We start from the raw sequence: 24,070 nt of genomic DNA on the forward strand, positions 1-24,070 counted from the left end.
GGGACTTCCGGGTTAGCGCTGCCGATTAATGGCGGATTCCCTCCGAGCTCCGGAGGGAATCGGCTCCGCAGGATCGGGTCTTGTCCGCGCCGGCGACGCGGGGACCCTTAAAAATCACAGGCGCTGATGCCTGTGAACGTGGTGACTCGGCGGGCACCATTTGCGCCCCCCCCAAACCGCGAAGGAGCCTTTTTAAAGGCTCAGGAACGGGACGGGGGACAGCGCGGTGCTGTGAGTCGATTGCTCCTTCTGCGGAGCGAAGCCGCATGCCATTGTCGGAGAAGCGCTGACTTTTTCCTTGGAACATTCGGACTTAAAAACAAGAACCCGTGAGTAAATATGGAATTTGGATCTTAAACAAATTTTTTCTGAATTGGGAACGAGCGGGGAAGGGTCAAAAAGGAAGTCGCCCCCCCCCCTTTGAGTAGATATTCTAACGCAAAGAGCTTGCAACTTAAGGTCGAGAGAACTCTTTTTTTTTATAAAAAAAAAAAACAACCTTCACGGCTTGACGCTATAAACTTTACTGGAGGATTAACTTAACGTTTGGAGCTAAAGTTTCACCCCCCCAGAACCTGGGGGCGCCCCGTGAGAGAACCTGCTGAGGAACTATTGAAGATTTTGACAGCTGTCAAAATAGCTGTCAAAAGGAAAGGATAAAGGGAACTTTGTCTTTGTTGCATCTGCTGGCTATATTTGTTGCAACTTCTAGAAAATAAGGGAGAGCAGCTACAAATTAACTTACTGACTGGTTTTTAAACTGAGAGACACTGCAAAAATGGCTGAAAGAAGCAATAATCAGACTAAACTCAACAAAATACTGGCTCTCCTGGGAAAGTTACAAGATCAGACAGATGTTTTGACTACAAATGCGAACACTCTGGCCCTGGCAGTAAACAACATTGTTGAAGCTGACAGGGAGTGGAGGCAGGAAGTTTATATACATCAACAACAAGAGGAATTTGAGAGCCATGAGACTGTGGATCTTGAGGAAAAGGAAGGAGGACTGGTAATTTTGCAGATGTCAAGGGAGAATTACAGTTTGGGGCCTGGCATGCAGACAACAAAGGAGAATAAAAATTTGAGGTGGAAAGTTTGGACTGAGTTGGAAATTGCAAATTTGAGAGTGGAGCACCTCATTAGTATTAATCTTAAACATGGAGGGCCAACTGGAAAAATCATGGATCTTGTTGGGTCAGAGCCCCTTCGAGCCTTGGGGCTTAACCTAAAGGACTATCCAAGAGGCCGGCAGAGAGGAACTGAGGGTGACTTGAGAGCCTCGGACGTGAGATCTCCAGGTTAAACAGTATTGATTGATGAGCATTTATTGGGGACCAAACCGGGAAAGGGGGGTTGGAGTTTGGTAATCCAAAGGGTACAGAATTATTAATTACTTACTTTTAATTTGTTTTGATATTTGTATGGAAGTTGGGAAAGCCATGGAAGGGAAATATTGACTTTAAGAAATATGTTAAAGAATAAGAAATGATGTATAAGATGTTTAAGACTAGATAAGCTAAAATTGGTGTCTAAAATGGTTAAAATGAAATGAAAATGAGGAATGCAATAATAATTTTATGGAAGAATGAGGAAAGGTAAAATTACAGTATGTTAAAATTATTAAGTTTAAGGTTGAGAATTAAGTAATAAGGATTTGCAGGACTAATAACTTGAACTGGAATACAAGAAGGGGAGGGGAGAGGAGGTCTAAGAAAGAAGTTATATGAAAATAAGCAATTGAAATTTCATTTGTTTTTAATTGTTTTCTTTTTCTAAATTCTTGTATTTTTTGTTATTTTTTCTTTTTTTGTGTGTGTGTCTATGTGTATTATTGAAATGCTAATAAATATTTATTAAAAAAAAAAATAAAGCAGTGGTCGGCAAGGTTTTACCTGCCTGGTCTGGTCTGGCCAGATCATGCACGCACGAGCAATTTCTGGCGTCTGGACATGCGCAGACACAAGTTCCGACGTCTTGGGTGTGCGCAGATGCGATTTCCGGTGCCACAGAAGTGAGTCCCCACACCGCACCGCGCCGGTTTAGCACAGCACACAGGGACTCGCCAAGCGGGTAGCTCAGTTTGGGGGCAGCTCGTGGGCCAGTTAAACTGCCCCCGTGGGCCGCTTGTGGCCCATGGGCCACAGGTTGCCAACCCCTGAATTAAAGCAAACCAATTAAATTCAAAGGACCCATGAAAGACGTCAGCTGCTCATCATATCACACGGGTTCTCTCTTTTCAAAGAAATTGAGACTTTTCAGTTCCACTGTGGCCCTTATCCACACATGTAGGGGCTATAGGGCCAGCCCCACCTCAAACAGTTATATATGTACTGGCCCCACCCTCTGAAGAAGCCTGTCTACCTGTATTCACTTGTATGCAATCAGAGCCTTTCACAGAAATTGAGCCCTTGATAAAGGCTTCTAGTTGTGTTCAAGCTAACATGGGAAGGAATCCCCTTTAGAAATGGTTGAAAGCGGAACATAAGAAAGTTGTGGTCTGAGTAGTTAGTGACTGGGATGTTAGAGGAACGGGAGTATGCATGGATTTTAATTACTGTTCTGGCATAACATCTGAACAGGGCTTGTTGGATCATTGCAAAGTATGAGCTCATATTTTTGGTCTGTGTGCAGCAAGTTTCAAGACGGATACCTTGAAACACATATGATCTGCAAGCAGGTACAACCCAGAGCCTCATAAATATCTATGTATTCTCATAAACGAGAGACTTCTCTGAGACTTATCCACTGTAAAGTAAAGCAACTGTTCATAGTATCTGCTATAACATGTAAGACCATGGCAGGGGGGGGGGGAAGCCACAATAAAGCATATCGTTAGCAAACAAGGTGATGTAATGTTGGCAAGATGAATCCCACGTTCAGTTACATCATGTGAAACCGGCGGGTGTAGATGTTTTGAGGTTTGGCCAGATTCAATATAGGATTCTTCCAAGAGAGACACAGTGGGGGGAGGGAAGACTGTGATTCATTAGTTATGTCTGATGGCCTATGAGCAATGCAGGTTGGATGCTTGAGTAGTTTAAGAAAATGAAGTCAAACAGATTTAAAAGAAACAACGCTTGATCCCGTTCATTATGATTTGGAAGCAAGTCACCCTGAATTCAATGGGACAAAGGCCAGTAATAGTCATTACATGAACTTTGGGGCTCCTGATACAAGTGGCAGTCTCTCTCTCTCTCTCTCTCTCTCTCTCTCTCTCTCTCTCTCCTCCCCCCCAGCCTCTTTCTGGTACCATATAGTAAAATGAATTATATGGCATGTGACATGATGACATCACCACATTTTGAATTTCCCCACCTCCTCCACAGCAACCAAGGAAGTGATGAAAGAGAAACTTGAAAATGCAATGATGTCACCATTCTTATTATTATTATTATTATTATTATTATTATTATTATTATACATGTCAATTCTATACCACTTTAAATTTTTAAGGAAAAAAATCTCAAAGCTGTTTACAACACAATAAAACAGCAAATAATGCAATCCAGAATAAAATATTACCCAAGACAGCCAAATATAAAGTACAGTGTTACCTCTGGTTACGTACTTAATTCGTTCTGGAGATCTGTTCTTAACCTGAAACTGTTCTTAACCTGAAGCACCACTTTAGCTAATGCGGCCTCCTGCTGCTGTCGTGCCGCTGCCGCCCAATTTCTGTTCTCATCCTGAAGCAAAGTTCTTAACCCGAGGTACTATTTCTGGGTTAGCAGAGTCTGTAACCTGAAGCGTATGTAACCTGAAGCATATGTAACCCAAGGTACCACTGTATACATTCAAAGCAACCTAATTAACAGGAAACTAAAATATTATCTGAAAGTTTTCAAAAGAAAACATTACAAAGGAGGTCATCTACAGAATGCACATTTAAAACTGCACAATCAACATGTGGCATCAGTGGCTAGGACCGCTTTTTGCAGGTTTAGGCTGGCATGCTTGCAGTCTCTTCTTGGATAATACAGACCCGACCACAGCAATTCATGCTGTAGTAACATTCAATTTGGACCACTATAATGACTGTGTTTTATGTGAGGCTGCCTCCAATGCTGGTTTCAGGCTATTTTGCACCCTGAGCAAGGCTAACTTCTTGCATTCCCCACCCCCCCCAAGACCCCATTAACTTTAATTTTCAAAAGCAGATTGCTAAATTTATTTTAAGTTGCAAGAATACATTATACAAACAATATTTGACTATCTTTCTCAAATACAAAAGAAAATGTTTTAGCACACAAATCATTTTGAATAATCTTGTGAATTGTCATGTTGAAATTAAAATTTTCAATTTCAGGCACGTCAAAATCTCACTTTGCATGCCTTTTCCCTTGCAAATTTTGTCACTGGTTCCTTCAGGTCAACTGCTTATACTTGAGCATGTTCAGCTAATACAGTTGCCAAGCCCACTAGTGGTTTTTGCAACATTTGTTGAGCATAGGTTTTTATGTCTGAGCTTTGAGAAACTGTGTTCACAGCACAAATATTCAGCATCAATATCTTCGTTTCCAGTGTACACCAATGATTTTTTCCCCAAATTGTTGCAGGCCTTAAGTATTTCTGTTGTTGTTGATACTGTATACAAGGAAGTCAGTTAGGAAATTATATTGTTGTAGTTGTTGAACTCTCCCTTCAACAGCATAGTAGAAACCTACACTTTGAATTTTTGTTTTGCATCTTGCAGTGACTCTTCTTGGGCCTCATACTCAAAACTGTTTCTTTCTCCTTTTTATAACTTGCTCTGTAGCATCAACCCAGACTTGTTGAAAATCCTTATCACACTTCTTGCAAGAAGTTTTGTAAGAAGAACTACATGAATTGTTGCGAAAAAGGACTAAGAAGGAGTTTATTTAGGATTGGGATTTTATAGCAATAACCATTAAAATAAAATGCAAAATCAGAAAGAAAGTTAGAAAACCATTAATCGAGCTTGATGGAAGTCCTGAGCTGTGATAGCAAAGGTTTGTTATATTGTATAAGATGGGATGTTATATTTGGAAGCATGTGCAAAAACAAATAAAAATTATATATTACATAATCCTTATCACACATGCAGCCCACGAGCTAATTATTAGTCACTTGCACTTGGCTTGTAGCTGACTTTAAATCACCTTCTTTATTTTTGCTTGTAAACCTCTTAGGCTTGTGTTATTAAAGATCTCTAAACCATCATATATACTACCAAGAGGATATCTTACTGGTTTCAAAGCATTGATTGGACTCTCCCATCTTATTTTGTTATGCCTAGGTCTGATACATCACGAGTTAGAATTTTCCAATGTTGAGTTGATGCCGAGAAATAATTATTGATCTGTTGGACCTGAAGAAACTAGTGGCTTCCTCTGTGTGTTTCCCAGAAATATCTCCAAACAAGTTGAAATCCTCCTGGAATGTGAAACCTGCCACCAGCAATAGAATCCAATAATGGAGCACAAGAATGTGAGAAAATTATGGTATCTTTAAATAGAGGATTGGCTGCCTTTGGTGACAAGTTTCATATTCTAGGAGGATTTCAGCTTGTTTGTGGTAGTTTAGCCCATATAATCTCCCAAAGAAATTGGAAAGCAATAATGACATTAATTAGACCGGGATGAAATATTGAATCTTATCAGTCTATTCACATTCATAATATAATGCATTTTTGCATGTTATTTCCACTGCAGTTTAATGCACACTTTTCTCATAATACCTGCATGTTTTGTTTTAGTTGAAGAACCACATAGCAGAATTCAGGGAAGGAAGGATTTTGAAGGACAGATGCATTTTGGTTCATGTATCGATCTCAGAAGTGTGAATTAAAATATTTTCTCTTTTAAATTCAAACAAAAATGAATTTCTTCCCCATGTTAACCATGTTAACATTAACCATGTTATCTCGGTTGCACTGGTGGATATTTGAAGAAATTGATCTTTGTGAATTGCAATGCATTCCAAATCTGTTATTGAGAGGGAAATATGATCCAGCTATAAATATTATTGTGAACTGCTTTGAGAACCACTGTGGTTGAAAAGCAGTATATAAATCATATTGAGATGCACATACACATTGCACAATAGTTCTGAGACAGCTCCACTGCAGTCAGGGCACTTAGATTCCCTGGTTGTTTTAGATGGTAGTTCTAGATTTCCACACACAATGACGCTATGCCAGTTTTCCTTCCTGGCCCTCCTTCCTGGCTTCTGACTCTTCCATCCTTTTACCAAATGTCGCCAATTAGGGCTAGGACATTCATGCCTTTGCAAATTGCACTGAATATCTGACACAGATAGATAGGGGTGGCGGTGTAAACAGGAAAGGTGGGGAAACACCCTTTTAAGAAGTTATCACTCCCAAAGCATCAGGGCTGAAAACAATTAAAAACAAAACAAAACAGGAAATTCCATGTCTCTAACATATTGCCCTGCCTTTCCCCCTACCACAAAACACCTTGAGAAGTTATAGGACAGGCTAGGTTTGCCATAAGGTATGAGTCAATATCTTCCTGCCATAAAACATTTTCTGAAATTTGAAGTACAGCCCAGCCTTGAAGAGAGAATGGGAAGGCTTGAAAGGAACTCAAGGGAAATGGAAGAGGAAATGTTGCAGAAAATCATGCATACAGTATATCTGGAGCAATCTGAATGAATGAATTAAAATTTAAAAACAGAGACTTCTTGGGAGTATGGACCCACAAAGGATTGCTCCCATTGTGCCTACTTACCAAGGGTAGCCCCAATATTTTGATAATTGTGCTTGTAATCATTACAGTGAGTTTATGGTGGTGCCCACACATTATATCCGGCGAGTGTACAGTCTCCGTACTTGTGAACATAAATAGCTGAGGTATATACTCAAAGTTAGGGACGCGGGTGGCGCTGTGGGTTAAACCACAGAGCCTAGGACTTGCCAATCAGAAGGTTGGTGGTTCAAATCCCCGCAACGGGGTGAGCTCCCGTTGCTCGGTCCCTGCTCCTGCCAACCTAGCAGTTTGAAAGCACGTCAAAGTGCAAGTAGATAAATAGGTACTGCTCTGGCGGGAAGGTAAACGGTGTTTCCGTGCACTGCTCTGGTTCGCCAGAAGCAGCTTAGTCATGCTGGCCACATGACCCAGAAGCTGTACGCCGGCTCCCTTGGCCAATAAAGCGAGATGAGCCCCGCAACCCCAGAGTCGGCCACGACTGGACCTAATAGTCAGGGGTCCCTTTACATTTACCTTTATACTCAAAGTTATTCAAATATAACATTCAATAAATGTGCAGACAATATACCTGTGTACGCAGCAGCTGAGCCGCACAAATCAATGAATATTCTTTCACACAAACAGATATGCATGTGTAGTGATAGCTTGTACCTTTCAGCAGTGGACTTTGTTTGTCTTGCCAGAGTGGTGCATGCTCTAGTTATCTCCTGCTTGGACTACTGCAATGTGCTCTATGTGGGGCTACCTTTGAAGGTGACCCGGAAACTACAACTAATCCAGAGTGCGGCAGTTAGACTGGTGATTGGGAGTGGCCGCTGAGACCATACAACCCCGGTCCTGAAAGACCTACATTGGCTCCCAGTACATTTCCAAGCACAATTCAAAGTGTTGGTGCTGACCTTTAAAGCCCTAAACGGCCTTGGCCCAGTATACCTGAAGGAGCGTCTCCACCCCATCACTCAGCCTGGACACTGAGGTCCAGCGCCAAGGGCCTTCTGGCGGTTGCCTCACTGTGAGAAATGAGGTTACAGGAAACCAGGCAGAGGGCCTTCTTGGTAGTGGCACCCGCCCTGTGGAAGGCCCTCCCTTCAGATATCAAGGAAATAAACAACTATCTGACTTTTAGAAGACATTTGAAGGCATCCCTGTTTAGGGACATTTTTAATGTTTGATGTTTTATCGTGTTTTTACTATTCTACTGGGAGCCACCCAGAGTGGCTGGGGAAACACAGCTAGATGGGTGGGATATAAATAATAATTTATGATTATGATTATGATTATGTTCAGTTTAACCAGTGAAATTTTATGATACCCTCAGACCTCTCTCAAAATCCCAAATGTGCCCAATGGTCCAAAGAGGTTGGTAACTCCTGTTGTAGGACACTTGTATGTAAAAACACACATATGCAGCTCTCTTGGTTTGGTCATGGCGCGGATAATGCCAAGTTTGCAAGTTCAGTCCCCATATGGGACAGCTGCATATTCCTGCATTGCAGAGAGTTATATTAGATCAGGCATAGGCAAACTCCGGCCCTCCAGATGTTTGGGACTACAATTCCCATCATCCCTGAACACTGTTAGCTAGGGATGATGGGAATTGTAGTCCTAAACATCTGGAGGGCCGGAGTTTGCCTATGCCTGGATTAGGTGATCCTCAGGTTCCCTTCCAACCCTATGATATGAACACAAACACACATAGTACAGCACCTACCTTTTCATATGCTGCATCTGGTAAGATTTGTTTTGAACTGCTGATACCATTTTGTAGGACAACTGTGTGTTTTCTATCATATCTTTAACAAAATGCCCCGTTTGCTTTTAAAATCAATGCAGGTGATTGATTTACAGCTGCCAGCAAAGACCTTCAACAATCCGTAAGCAGTTGTGAGGTGAAAATTCTGGTAGTGATCCAGTGTGAAAATAGGCATGTTACAAGTGCGATTTTCATCTGTGAAATTTCAGAAGGTATTATACACAGTGTGGGAAATAGAACGCATAAGATCGAAAAGTATAGAGTATTGGCTGCAACAATGAAGCTTATGAAAATGGAGCAAGTTGAGAAAAGGCCTAGGGGAGTCATCTTGGTCACCCTACAAGGATCCAATAATGAAAAGCCTAACTTCATTCCTATCTCAATATTAACAAGCCTCACACTGATCATTATGGCCAGGAATGGAATGAGAAGAGCATCATGAGAACATTTCAAAATAATGAGAGGACTGAAGAGTATTTTTAATGCTCCTATCCACAAAGCAAGAGTCAAAGAGAAAACTCACGTATGAGGGTCAGGCATTGAAGAAAGATTGGATTAGAGGCAAAGGAGGTAATGGAGACTTGAAAGATTTGTTGTAGAAGTTGGAAAGGAGTAAATTTACCCCATGTTGGTTCCCTACAGAAAGCCCCTTCTGCCCAGAGGAGAAGCTAAAGAAGAACGAGAATTTTGGAGTGAGGGAACTGAGAGGAGAAACGGAGAGATTTAGACTAAGAAGAAAAATCCCCAAAGGCGCTGACTCATAGAACAGAATGAAGGAGGCAACAGTGGCATTCTCACCCACCTCCAGCCAGCCTAGCCCCCAGGGGTAGCTCATCCTGTTTTGGCACCTGAGGCGAAACAGGAACATGCTGCCTCCTTTTCTTTCTTTTTTTTTTTTGATAATATTTATTAAAGTTTCAAAAAAGTTACAAGAATAAAAAAAGCAAAAAAAGCAAAAAATACAAAATACAAAAAAGTAAAAACAATTAAAAACAAATCAACCTTTCCATGTCTTGACTTTCATTTACTTGTTTCCCTGACCTCCTCGCACCTCCCTTTTTTGTATTCTAGTTCAATTAGTTATTTCAGCAAATCCTTTCCATTTTTGCTTTTATCTTAATAATTTATCTTAATATATTATAACTTTACATTCTCACCTGTTAACAATCCATCTTTAAATACTCCTTTATAACATTACTGCTAAAACCACATAACTTCACTCCAACATCCTTCTAACATTCCTTAATTTTACAATATTTCTGTAGATAGTCTTTAAATTTCTTCCAATCTTCTTCTACCGACTCTTCTCCCTGGTCTCGGATTCTGCCAGTCATTTCCGCCAGCTCCATGTACTCCATCACCTTCATCTGCCATTCTTCCCGGGTGGGTAGATCTTGTGTCTTCCATTACTTTGCGATGAGTATTCTTGCTGCTGTTGTGGCATACATAAAAAAAGTTCTATCCTTCTTTGACACCAATTGGCTGACCATGCCCAGGAGAAAGGCCTCTGGTTTCTTCAGGAAGGTATATTTAAATACCTTTTTCATTTCATTATAGATCATCTCCCAGAAAGCCTTAATCCTTGGGCACGTCCACCAAAGGTGAAAGAATGTACCTTCAGTCTCTTTACATTTCCAACATTTATTATCGGGCAAATGATATATTTTTGCGAGCTTGACTGGTGTCATGTACCACCTGTATATCATTTTCATAATATTCTCTCTTAAGGCATTACATGCCGTAAACTTCATATCTGTGGTCCATAACTGTTCCCAGTCAGCCAACATAATGTTGTGTCCCACATCTTATGCCCATTTTATCATAGCAGATTTCACCATTTCGTCCTGAGTGTTCCATTTCAACAGCAAGTTATACATTCTTGACAGAGTCTTAGTTTTGGGATCTAACAGTTCTGTTTCCAATTTTGATTTTTCCACCTGGAAGCCAGTTTTCTTGTCCAATTTGTATGCCTCCATTATTTGATAATAGTGAAGCCAATCTCGCACTTTGTCTTTTAGTTTTTCAAAGCTATACAATTTCAATTTATCTCCCTCTTGTTCCAAAATTTCCCAATATTTCGGCCATTTGGCCTCCATATTGAGCTTTTTCAGAGCATTCACTTCCATCGGTGACAACCACCTTGGGTATCTGAAGAAGTGTGCATGCACACGAAAGCTCATACCAAGAACTAACTTAGTTGGTCTTTAAGGTGCTACTGGAAGGAATTTTTTTATTTTGTTTTGACTATGGCAGACCAACACGGCTACCTATCTGTAACTGGAACCACCTTGGGGTTTTATTTTCAAGTAGGTCTTTATATCTTATCCAGACATTAAACAATGCTTTCCTAACAATATGTTTTTTAAATGCTTTATGTGCTTTGACCTTGTCATACCACAGATATGCATGCCACCCAAATACATTACTGAAACCTTCTAAGTCCAAAATGTCTGTGTTTTCAAGAAGCAGCCATTCTTTCAGCCAGCAAAATGTGGCTGATTCATAATAAAGTTTAAGGTCTGGCAGGTCAAATCCACCTCTTTCTTTTGCATCCGTTAGTATTTTAAATTTTATTCTGGGCTTCTTGCCCTGCCAGACAAATCTAGAAATATCTCTCTGCCACTTCTTGAAGCAATCCATTTTATCCAAAATTTGCAGTGTTTGAAACAAAAACAACATTCTTGGCAATACATTCATTTTTATCGCAGCAATACGGCCTAGCAATGAAAGCTTCAAATTTGACCATATTTCTAAATCTTTTTTCACTTCCGTCCAGCATTTTTCATAATTATCCTTAAATAAATTCGCATTCTTAGCTGTCATATTAACCCCCAAGTATTTCACTTTCTTGACCAATGTTAAACCTGTCTCCTTCTGAAACCTCTTTCTCTCGATCACTGTTAGGTTTTTCTCTAAACCCTTAGTTTTTAACTTATTCAACTTAAATCCTGCAACCTGATCAAATTCTTGAATCAGTTCCAATACTCTTTTAGTACTAGATTCTGGCTCCTGTAATGTCAATACTAAGTCATCTGCAAATGCTTTCAATTTGTACTGTTTGGCTCCGACTTGTATACCCTTAACCAATTGGTCCCTTCTAATCATATTTAAAAGGACCTCCAGGACCGATGTAAAAAACAATGGGGAAATTGGGCAACCTTGTCGTGTCCCTTTCTCTATCTTAAATTCCTCCGTCACCACATTATTAACAATTAGTTTAGCCTTTTGTTCAGAATATATTGCACCTATACCATTTCCAAATCCTTGACCAACCCCCATCCCCTGTAAGTTCTTCAGGAACATGCTGCCTCCTGCCCCTGCACCACCATGACCCACCACCCCCTTCTGCCACTGCAGGAATATCCCAGTTCTTGCCCAAACTCAATGAGAGCCAGGGCATTCTGCAAGGCATTTCCACTCATTGGAATGCCACCCTCTTGGAAGTAGTGGATCAGGCTGGGCACCACCTCTTGCACTTCTTGCTTGAAGCGAGTGCCTCACCCCACCTCATGGTTCGGCAGGCTCTACTAGCAGCTCAATACTGGTGACTCCCCACTTGCACGGGTGTTATGTTCCAGGAACCCACACAGATTAGTGAAATGGGCGTAAGTGGGGAATCCTCAGGCTCACAAAGAGACCCTTCCCAGAGCCCAAAGAGGACATCCTCTTCAAACTCCAGGGAGGGTCTCCTTGTGAGCTGGAGGGGCAGTGGGTTTTTCTTGAGGGAAAACTAAAAATCAATATTGTTTATTAACATCTTGTTGGAGCTATCAGTTTGAAGGACCCATTATGGGACAAGAGGCCTGGCCACTTTGGCCTACTGACCTTGTTTCATAAGTGCTGCTTTGCCGGGCTTCTGCTGGTGCCAAGCCACAAATGGCTAACCATGCTTGCCTTTGGAAAGCTATCGGTCTGCCAAACTTCAGTCAGATCTTTACAATGAGTATTAATTATAATTGGTTCAAGACAGCTTTGGGCCATAGTTTTGCAAAAAGAGAGATAATCCCCTCCTTTCTCTGCAAGTTCAAACTGGCAAGACAAAAAAATAAATAATGTGCCCAGTTTTGAAAGGGCGTTTTCACAGGGAAGAGTTGTGCCAATTTATTTTCCTTCTCATTCTGCTTTAATCAGAATCTGGGATAGGGGGAGAAGCTTCCACACACTTCTGAATTTTATGGGAGGAATTCAACGTGGTGCTATGGTGGAATCATCAGCACCAGAATTTCCACTTACCAGAAGGAATGAATGCCCCTTTCCTTCCCCTGCAAGCTGTTCTGTTGGTTCTCCAAACACACGCCCCAAGTTAGTTTGAGGAAATATGTGAAGGCCATGGGGGGAAGAGTGGGGTGGGGAGGGAGCCTGGCTGTGCTATTGGAAGTCCTTGTGCTGGCTTCCACCACTATGACCCATCAGTTGAATTTGGCCCTAAGGATTAACATCCTCTGTATCCCATTCAGACCACTGGGTGGTAAATGACTGAAATGTGCTTACTTTGTATATGCGAAGACCCTTCTGTTTCTCCACCTGCTTCACCTTACTGAACATGCACAGAAATCACAAAGTGCAGCAGGAGTTTTGGAATTGTACACCCACATTAAATGTAGTGTTGTGCAATTGCCGCCATCTGTCCACATGTCTAATTCCTGCAGCACCTGTGGATGGTGGGATGACAGCACCTGAAATTTTGTTTTCATAGTGTAACAGGGCTTGTGCTCCTTAAAAAAAGCTGACATACATCTACAATCTGTTGTACAGATTGGCTGTACAATAACTCTTGCAGAACTTCACTTGAGGGTTGTATTCAAAGTAGTGCGAGCACCCTGTTCTGTCAGCGCAAGGATTTCTGCTTGCACAATGGAACTAACCCACCTCCCCCAATGAGCTCCCTAAATCTCTTCTCAGAGTTCTCCCTAGCTTCCAGAGTAGATGTGGGGAGGGTGTGGGGCAGGTGTGGGGCAGGAGAAGAAAACAGGGCAAGTTCTGTTGTACAAATAGAAATCCTTGCACTGATAGGATGTGCTAGTTGGATACTACCGTTGTTGTTGTTGTTGTTGTTGTTGTTGTTGTTATGTCATAGTAGAAAAGGCAATAAAATCGTAAACCGTTAAGATTGGTTTTTCAGTTGTGTGGGAGACCTGGCTTGCTAGTAAGAATTTTTAAAAGAAGCTTTGGTAACTGTGAGGGTTTGCATACTTTTCCAATGCAATCAACAAAGGTTAGGGCAGCAGCACTGAAATCTGATAGGTTTGGCTTTTTAGTCTTGCAGGAGACCTGCACTCTCTCTCACACTCTCTCTCTCTATATCATGGGTAGGCAAACTAAGGCCTGAAGGCCAGATCTGGCCCAATCGCCTTCTAAATCTGGCCCACAGATGGTCTGGGAATCAGCGGGTTTTACATGAGTAGAATGTGTCGTTTTATTTCAAATGCATCCCTGGGTTATTTGTGGGGCATAGGAATTCATTCTTTTTCTTCTCCTTTTTTCAAAATATAGTCTGGCCCCCACAAGATCTAAGGGGCAGAGGATCGGCCCCCTGCTGAAAAAGTTTGCTGACCCCTGCTCTATATGTATGGTAACTGAGGATCAAGCTAGATTGTGCCCTTCTGTAGACATCTCTTGATGCTCAAAACAATCAAATACTTATGTGGCTACTCTTTTGTCATTCCCCCTGCCATAACAAAGAAATCAAAGCTCTCTTATTGTCACCATGATGAAACTCCTCGATTACCGCTTGCAGCAGTATTTTCAGTGGCCCTTGGTCTAAAGTGAAAGCAAAAAAAAAGGCAACTTACTACGGCTGCTCGTGAAAATAAAACAGTGATGAACCAAACTGGGGCAGAAGAGGCATGCTAGTAAGCCACACTGCCAAGAAGCATCACATAAAGATAAAGATAAAGGGACCCCTGACCATTAGGTCCAGTCGTTGACCACTCTGGGGTTGCAGTGCTCGTCTTGCTTTATTGGCCGAGGGAGCCGGCGTACAGCTTCCGGGTCATGTGGCTAGTATGACTAAGCTGCTTCTGGCGAACCAGAGCAGCGCACGGAAACGCTGTTTACCTTCCCGCCGGAGTGGTACTTATTTACAGTGGTGCCCCGCAAGACGAACGCCTCGCAAGATGGAAACCCGCTAGATGAAAGGGTTTTCCGTTTTAGAGGCGCTTCGCAAAACAAATTTCCCTATGGGCTTGCTTCGCAAGACGGAAATGTCTTGTGAGTTCCTGCGGGTTTTTTCCCCTTCCCCCCCCTTTTCCTAAGCCGCTAAGCCGCTTATCAGCTGATCCGCTGATAAGCCACTTAACAGCTGATCACTAAAAGCCGCTAAACCGCTAATAGCGCTAATCCGCTAAGCTGTCAATGGGCTTGCTTCGCAAGACGAAAAAACCGCTATACGAAGAGCCTCACGGAATGGATTAATTTCGTCTTGCGAGGCACCACTGTATCTACTTGCACTTTGAGCTTTCGAACTTCTAGGTTGGCAGGAGCAGGGACCGAGCAACAGGAGCTCATCCCGTCGCGGGGATTCGAATCGCCAACCTTACTGATGAGTTTTGCTTTGAACCAGATTTGAAACAGCCAACTTTTGTGACCATACTGGTCATTACTATACTTTCTTCCCACTTTGGGGGAAACTCATGTAATGCTAGGCCTGGGTGGGGGGCACTGGGATATGTTCAATTCCAGCAGGATGTTGTGATGATACACAAAAACAAATGCCTAAAACACTGCAAATATGAAATAAATGGCTGGAATGGCAGTGCCCAGAGGAATAAGCAGTGCAAATAATATTTGTCCTGTGTCATAAGAATTTACCAAACTAATTTGGAACATCCCAAACTGAGGCCAGTCCAACTGAGGAACCAGTTCACACTCCTCCTCAGCAATGCGCCTAATAGTTGTTTTCCTCTTAAATATTTCCTAGCCACTTCATAAGTGTTGGCAGACATTTCCCCTTAAATACCACAGCAGTGAAGTGAATGTAAACAGATAATTACATATACTTCTTATACTACAAAGGGCTAGACGGAATGAGATTAACTTCTCCAACAAAGTGTAGCTCTGGTTGGGCCTACCCTTCATGTAATTGACTGTCCCCCTTAATAATCTTCAAGCATTTAACAGACCCTCCAAGTGTCTCTATTTTCCAGGGACAATGCTGGATTTACAGAAGCTGTCCTGGTTTCTGTTTTAATCCCAGAATATCCCACTTTCCCCTATTTTCATCTGAGAAAAGTTGGAGGGTTTGGATTCGGATTTCCCCAGGGTTTTGTTTTTTTTTCATCTGGAACTCACAGAAACTCAATTCTGGCCCCTCTCAGGTGGGTGCCATTATAAGAGAACAAGAGTTCTTGGTGAGTTCCAGCACCTCTTTTTCTAGAAAAATAGCACCGGGTGTTCCTACTTTCATTAGTTGGAGGATATGACTTAATTGCTTATGGTCACAAACTCAGTGCAGAGTTAGACCCACTTAAACCGCCTAATTTCAACAGGAAGAGATGTGGGCATAGAGGTGTGCCAGATTGTGGCCGCTGAAATCACATGCATGAGATGGAAATGGCATCTTCATCCAGAAAAATCAGCACCTTCTCATTGTGGCAAGTGCGTCACACAAGCCAAAGAATTACATAGAATATGTACTCTTGGTTTGCCTTTGCATTTTGCTATGTGCATTTTATATCTATATATCTAATATATATTTATCATATTTCTATTTTTTAAAAATGCCTTTTGACACTTTAATTGAACCACAAATACATCACAATATTTGGAATAATAATAATAATAATAATAATAATAATAATAATAATAATATATTATTTATACCCCGCCCATCTGGCTGGGCCTCCCCAGCCACTCTGGGCGGCTTACATAAAAACCAAAAATACAGTAAAATATCACACGTTAAAAACTTCCCTGAACAGGGCTGCCTTAAGATGTCTTCTGAATGTCAGGTAGTTGTTTATCACTTTGACATCTGCTGGAAGGGCGTTCCACAGGGCGGGCGCCACTACAGAGAAGGCCCTCTGCCTGGTTCCCTGTAGCTTTGCTTCTCGCAATGAGGGAACCGCCAGAAGGCCCTCGGCGCTGGACCTCAGCGTCCGGGCAGAACGATGGGGGTGGAGACGCTCCTTCAGATATACTGGACCGAGACCGTTTAGGGCTTTAAAGGTCAGCACCAACACTTTGAATTGTGCTCGGAAAAGTGCAAAATCTGCACATTAGTCCAAGTGGTGTGACTCAGGCCAGCTTATACTGGCATTTGCAAAGATTGAATTCCCCAAACACTCCTAGTGTATGTTGGCTTGTGGCTGTGTGCTAGTACCGGTGCTTTTTCCCCCTTAAAAAAATGTTTAGGGGTACTCTCATTTTCCTACTCATAATAAAATACTGCCCCTCAATGAAGAAAACTTAGATTCACAAAATGTTTAGGGGTATGCATAACCCTGCGCCCCCCCGGGGGGGGGGGGAAGCACTGGTTATTATCCATACCCTTGCATGGAATGTTTCTTTACTTTTCACTTTGCTGCATTTAAAATGAACTCACAACCGCCTTGTTTTAACTACGAGACAAAAGGAGATAGAAGGCCCTTGTGATATCTCTTAGCATTCAAACAGCCTGAAAAGGAATGAACTGGAAATGCTAAATCACTCCTTAATCAGTGCATAGTTTTACCACATGTTTCTTTTGATTCACTCGGGATTTGGGTCATAACTGAGAAAACATCCTGGCATGTTCTACTCTCGGCCAGTTGCTCCTGTGTGATCTTTCAGTCAACCTTCCAAAACTCTCTTTTTCCATTTAAGACTGAGGAAGCCTCTCCACCCTCACTGTGTGTGTGCATCTAGATGGTTGTAAAGTGAGTAATTTTTGCTTTGAGTTTTTTTTTCTTTTTCAACTACAAGTGCCTGTGCATGTGCGCTCACCTCACAAACAAAACTACAAAAGGCAGGCGGGAAGGAGGAAGGGAGGGGGGAGAGAGAAAGCCAACAGGTTGATCTGGATTACATCAACAGTCACACCCTCCTTACTTTATGAACATAGCAGAACAGGTGTTTGTAATTCATTAGCTAAACTGAGCTCAGCGCAGACAGGAATTGAAATCTGCTCTGCTCCCTGGTGTGCTTATTCTCTTTCTCAGTAGTACCTACTGCTTCATCTGGCCCCCTTGTAGCCGCAATGACTAGCCACTCGAGGGACTTCCGGAGCCGTAGCAACAGCAGCTCTTTCGCTTCGCCAGGAGGCTCTTTTAGCATGCGGAGAGAGCGTTCTTGCTCCCCTTCTTCAAGGTATGGGGCCTGCAACAGCCCCACCATGGGGGTGAGCACCAGCAGGAACAACTTCAGCTCTTCAAGCCTCACCGGACACAGCCGCTGCTCTTACCCAAAGGTTTCGGTCAACAAACGGCTTCTGACACCGCTACACCTGGATATAGATCCCTCCTTGCAGGAGATAAAGACCAAGGAGAAAGATGAGATCAGGACACTCAATAACCAATTCGCCGCCTTAATTGGAAAGGTAAGATTGTATACTATTATTTGAATGGGAAGGTAAGATGACGCTTCTCTTTGTATTGACCAGTGTGCAAGGCAGTGTGAGAGAGCTGCTTTAGGTGGTTGATTCAGGTGGCAGCTTTAGGGTACCATTGTAGGGTGGCAAGTTATCACCTGTGTATGTTGCTGTAATTTCAGTTCTCTGCTTCAGGTACCAGGACAGCTCTGGCGCAGTCCAAAGACTATCAGTATCTAATGCCACACAATATAACTTCCAAGATTTTATTTCTAGTCTTACTAGTCCAAAGTCAACAGCAGTTGTGAAGTACTGTTGTCAGTCCTAAGGTGTAACAGGTGGGGATAGCCTTGGCCTGTGTGTTTATGGGGGGTGGATGGTTGCCGTTTACAGGTTTCTTAATAAATAAAATAAGAACAAATAGATTCTCCAGTTTAGGAGACTAAAAGCGTATATCTTCAAAGGAATATAATTAGGTTTGCGATAATGGCTAGGCATCAACAAGAGCCCTGCTGGTCCAGGCTGATGGTTCATTTAGTCTAGCATCTGTTCTCACAGTAGCCAATCAGAGGCCTGTGGGAGACCCATAAGCAGAACATGAGTGCAACAGTACCCTGCCTGCTTGTGACCCCTGGCAACTGGTATTCAGTTGAGGTAGAACATAGCCAACATAAGTAGCCACTGATAGCCTTTTTCCCCATGCCTTTGATTTCCTTTTATTCCTCTTCCGAAGCTGTCAAAGTTGGTGGCCTTTGACACATCATGTAGCAGTGGATTCCATCGTTTAACTATAGACTCTGTGCAAAAGTACTTCCTTTTGCCTGAGCTCCCACCATTGACCTTCACCAGATCCCGTGCTTCTAATGTTATGAGAGAGGGGTGATAGACTTCTCTCTATCCACTTCCTTCATAGCATGTATAATTTTTATGATAATGTGCCCCTTTACTTGTCTTTTCCCTGCCCCGCCCCCCAGAACTAAGGAAGGCCCAATCATCATAAGCTTTCCTCATAGGGGGGTTGCTCCAGTCCCTCCATAGCCTTAAAAGTGACCCACAATTTTTAAAAGAGCTACATAAACACACCCACAGTGGGATGGTACAGAAGAGGAAGCATGGGGTGGGAGGGAATATTTGCAAACAGAACAAAAGGTCACAAACCTTCAGACATATGAGGAGAGTGGCTATGTCACTCACTATTCACAAGTAACGTTGCAGGCATTATGTAATACGTGACCAGAGTCACATGCACATTTAAAGCACATTTATACCATGGCTTCCATCAAAGAATCCTGAGAGCTGTGTTTTCCCCTTTAAATATATGTTTTGGATATGATTCATGTTGCATGGAGTAAAATTTCAGTCAGAGCAGAGATGAAATGTGATGCAACCACCATTTTCCTTAAAAGGAGATGACTAGGTCTTATGTGACGAATGATAAAGGTAAAGGTAAAGGTACCCCTGCCCGTACGGGCCAGTCTTGACAGACTCTGGGGTTGTGCACCCATCTCACTTAAGAGGCCAGGGGCCAGCGCTGTCCGGAGACACTTCCGGGTCACGTGGCCAGCGTGACATCGCTGCTCTGGCGAGCCAGAGCCGCACACGGAAACGCCATTTACCTTCCCGCTGGTAAGCGGTCCCTATTTATCTACTTGCACCCAGAGGTGCTTTCGAACTGCTAGGTTGGCAGGCGCTGGGACCGAGCAGCGGGAGCACACCCCGCCGCAGGGATTCGAACTGCCGACCTTTTGATCGGCAAGTCCTAGGCGCTGAGGCTTTAACCCACAGCGCCACCTGCGTCCCTATGTGACGAATGATAACAACTGTCTATTAGTGCATTCAAAATAGTCGCATGAAAGGCCCCCAGGGTGACAAAAATGCACTTCTGGGGATCTCTGTTGAACAGCTTCCCAGAGAATTATGGGAATTGTAGTTTCAGGAGAATTCTGTTAAAGATCCTAACCATCCCATTCACAGAGCTGCAGCAACTACATACCCTCCAACATGCAGCTATGCAACTATGGGTTCTTGGGGAAGGTAATGTCCATTAAACAAGTTTTCAGTCAGCAGGATAGATTCAGCTTCATAGTTTGTACCTTGTCAGCTGCTCTATTAGCATCTGAACAATTTGAAGAGAAGAGCAAAGAGGACTCAAAAGTTGCCATTCAGTCATCCCTTCCTACTCTCTAACTAGCCCTTCATCCCTCACTGTTGCCACTGGAAATAAAAGAGGCATGAAGATATAAGATAACAGAATTCTAGACTGCACCACTTCAGAATGTGGAGGGGTGCCATGTTCTCAAATGCATTCCAAAGTTAAAAGTTCCAAACATGTAATAAACTAACAAATCCTAGAGAATATTCCTAATGTCCTAGTTTACTTCATGGAGGGAGCTATTTATTTGTGTTGGTGGGAGGAGCATTCAAAAACATGTCCCCTACATACCACCCTACTGTCTGAAGTGGATTTAAGAAAAGATTTCATTCATTCATTCGTTCATCATGCTTTTCTGCAGACTGTTCTAGGCACCTAACAAAATCTTCAGGACTATAATACAGTCAAACCTCATGTTAAAGACGTTTCAGGTTAAATCTTTTCAGGTTGCGTCCCATGGCGACCCGGAAGTACTGGAAAGGGTTACTTCTGGGTTTCACTGCTCGCGCATGCGCAGACACTCAAAATGACATCACGCACATGTGCAGAAGTGGTGAATGCAGGTTGCGTTCTGCTCATGTTGCGAACGGGGCTCCAGAATGGATCCCATTCGCAACCAGAGATACCACTGTAATTATAATACTAAAAACATGATACAAACAGCAGAAGCAGCAAATTAATAAAGTCCATGCACTAATAATGCAAAAAAAAAAAGGGGGCAGTGGGTGAATGAAACCCATGAGCTCCCAAAAAACCATTCAATCAAAATGTTTAATATTTATTTATTGCATGTATATTCCATTTTTCCTCCAAGAAGCCCAAGGGTGGCATACATAGGTCCCTCCCCCCTCACAGCAGCCCTGTGAGATAGGTTAGTCGAACAGCTGATAGCTGGCCCAAGGTCACCTTAGAACCTTCATGGCTGAACGTAGAATCTGGTTTCCCAGGTTCTAGTACTTGAGAGTATGGAACAGCCATTATCTGATGCCAAAATATAGTAAGTACCTAGGAAAGGAGTTCCACAATATTGGTGCTATCACCCAGAAGGCACCTTCTCTCTCTGTTAGCCATGATTTGCCTAATGTCAGAGGGCAACAGCATCTGGAACAGAAGGGCCTGTGACAATCTTTGTTGAGGGGCAGCTTCATGGAGGTGAAGATGGTATTTCAGAAACTCAAACCTATGCCGTTTCAGGCTTTAAAGGCCCAAACCAGGACCTTAACTGGGGATGGAAATGAACTGGCAAGCGCAGAAGGTCTTTTGATGCAAATACCTCTATCTTCCAGCACATTCTGCTCAAGGTGTACAATAGGTATAAGGCCTTACCTCTGATGACAGGAATGTCCTTTGCCAGGCATCACATATAGCCTTATGAAGTTAGGAAAACACCAAGTGATCTTCCTTGGTTCTTTCAGCAGGGAAAAGCACATGGGTACTTTTCATAGATCACAGGAGAGGTCCTTTAGATTTGACCAGAATGCAAGCCTTTAGAAGTTTGAAGAAGAAATGTTACTGCAGCAGCATACAATTATCTCCCCACCACCTCTCTCCTGTGGTATACTAAGTCCTCATAGGCAAGGCAGAAGGTTGTTTTGAAAGTGAAATAGTTGAACTACCCAAGGCAGGTTCCTGCAAAGCCCTCATGTTCCGTAAACAGATGGTAATCTCCTCAAGGGTTGCTTCACTGAAGTGTCTAATGTAGGCAGCAAGTGCCAATCTTAAAACCAAAAAAATCACACACACACACACAGGCACCACTGTGATTTCATTTTAAGAGACACTGTTTATTCCTCAGTTATGTGAATACTACACCCAGTGTTTATGACATGCAAATGGATAAATGTGCAGGCATGTTCTCTGTTGTGTGAGCTACTGGAGACAAATGCAACTGAACTTTGATCTGGCTTTTTGACCATATATGGATTTTTATACTCATTCCTGAAGAAACAGGAGGCACACTGGGAGCCAAGGTGATCGTCCTCAATGGTGTCAAATTGTGTTGGTCCTTGGTTCCATGGAGATGTATCTGGGATTACTCCATGAAAAAAGAACAATGGTTGACAGCTGTCCTTGAAAGGCAGCTTGCCCACCACCACAGATCTTTCCCTGGAATATAAATCTACAAGGGAGGGTGCTGGGAATGTTTTAGGGTACAATAACAGCTCATCAGGGCAGGTCTGGACACCAGCCTGCATGTACAACCCTCACCAGAATCCTCTGCAACACACATTGTTTTTGTGGGTCTGGAAGTCAAAGTACATGTCAATAAGGACTGTAAGGCAGCTGCCAATCAAAGTCTTTCCTCCCGGGCCTTTCTACTACAACTTTTGTTAACCTGGTGCCCTCCAGATGTTTTGGGCTAAGGCTGATGGGAGTTGTAACCCAAAATTTCTGGAGGAAACCATGCTGGAAAAGGGTGATCTGCTGTAATCTTTAGAAAATGCATAACACAATAGATGATGCTCAGAGTTTCCGTGGAACAGCATCCCTTCATCAACTGCTGCCTTTTTTGCAGGGGGGTGGATAGGAAAACTGAGCATGACACCATCGAGTCAGGCATCTTCTTTAAATTTTACGGGCAGTATAAGAGGAAAGAGATGTGTAGCTGTAGCTCTCACTGGCAGAAGATGCACATTCTGCCTAACATGTAGTTTGGGGTCCTTAAATTCAGATTGTAGCAGCTCTTTCCCTGGAGGCCACTTCCTATAATCATTTCTTGCACACAAGTGCTCACATGGAGAACAGAAACAAATCAGCAGAACCAGCCAATCACTGATTTAGTGGACAGCTATTTCTATGATTGGAGGAGTCACCCTGCCCACTTTCCACCTCTTATGATCAAGATTTGTGTGCTATATCTGAGACCAGCCAGTTCATACGTCTTTATGCAAAAGTGCCTGGCTGGAATTCTTTAAGTTTCGGGAAGTGGGAGGGATGAGCCCTGGGTTATTTTGGCAAGCCAGTCTTTCTCAATCTCTGTTCGCCATGTATAAAATGAGTATGCCCACCACCAGGAGTTGTTGTAGGAGATAAAAGAATTGTAATGAATTTTGCACATTTAAATTACCATAGAAACTATTCATTCTAATTCTGCCCCCCCCTGCCAAATGGGCATGATACAAATGACTTTGTAATCCAGCGCTCAGCACTGCTGCACCAGCAAAACTGTACATGATGCCCTTCAGCTACATTGCAGTATCACAGTGCTAGACAGAATCGCTTTGGGGTTGGCACTTAAGCCCAGTCTCAGCATGTCAGTGTTGAAAAAATTCTCCTGTCTCCAGTGTGGCATCAAGCAACTTCACTTCTGCAGCCGTAATAGGGCTGGGCACTAGCTATGCTATGAGATAGTCCAGCTTCATAGGAAAGAAATGGTTGGTGAAATTCTGCCAGCCTCATGTAACAGTAGCAGGGTTATAAGTATAGAGGCAAATTTTCAAATAATTACTTACATTTCAGAGAAAGTAAGCCGATTGTGTTGTTGTTTTGTCGTTTAGTCACGTCCAACTTTTCGTGACCTCATGGACCAGAGCACGCCAGGCACTCCTGTCTTCCACTGCCTCCCACAGTTTGGTCAAACTCATGCTGGTAGCTTCAAGAACACTATCCAACCATCTCATCCTCTGCCGTCCCCTTCTCCTTGTGCCCTCCATCTTTCCCAACATCTGGGTTTTTTCCAGGGAGTCTTCTCTTCTCATGAGGTGGCCAAAGTATTGGAGCCTCAGCTTCACGATCTGTCCTTCCAGTGAGCACTCAGGGCTGATTTCCTTAGGAATGGATAGGTTTGATCTTCTTGCAGTCCATGGGACTCTCAAGAGTCTCCTCCAGCACCATAATTCAAAAGCATCAATTCTTCGGCGATCAGCCTTCTTGATGGTCCAGCTCTCACTTCCATACATCACTACTGGGAAAACCATAGCTTGAACTATACGGACCTTTGTTGGCAAGGTGATGTCTCTGCTTTTTAAGAT

At 42.8% G+C, this 24,070-nt stretch overlaps 1 protein-coding gene and 1 long non-coding RNA gene across 3 annotated transcripts in view; one reads left to right on the forward strand and one right to left on the reverse strand.

Annotated features, from left to right (window-relative positions):
* Positions 1–22,890, reverse strand: part of LOC307210795 — a 58,485-nt gene extending 35,595 nt beyond the window's left edge. The window contains exon 1 of the long non-coding RNA XR_013836122.1: positions 21,426–22,890. This is a non-coding gene — a long non-coding RNA (uncharacterized lncRNA). The remainder of the gene's footprint in view (positions 1–21,425) is intronic.
* KRT80 (keratin 80) overlaps positions 16,951–24,070 on the forward strand; it is a 49,984-nt gene continuing 42,864 nt past the window's right edge. The window contains exon 1 of one of the 2 annotated variants that reach the window (XM_079966647.1): positions 16,951–17,956. In XM_079966647.1, the coding sequence (XP_079822773.1) occupies positions 17,618–17,956 (339 nt within the window). In that variant the 5' untranslated portion in view covers positions 16,951–17,617. The remainder of the gene's footprint in view (positions 17,957–24,070) is intronic. The other variant, XM_079966646.1, reaches the window with a different exon arrangement.

This window comes from Podarcis cretensis (assembly GCF_951804945.1).
Source record: "Podarcis cretensis genome assembly, chromosome: 2".
NCBI lineage: Eukaryota > Metazoa > Chordata > Lepidosauria > Squamata > Lacertidae > Podarcis > Podarcis cretensis.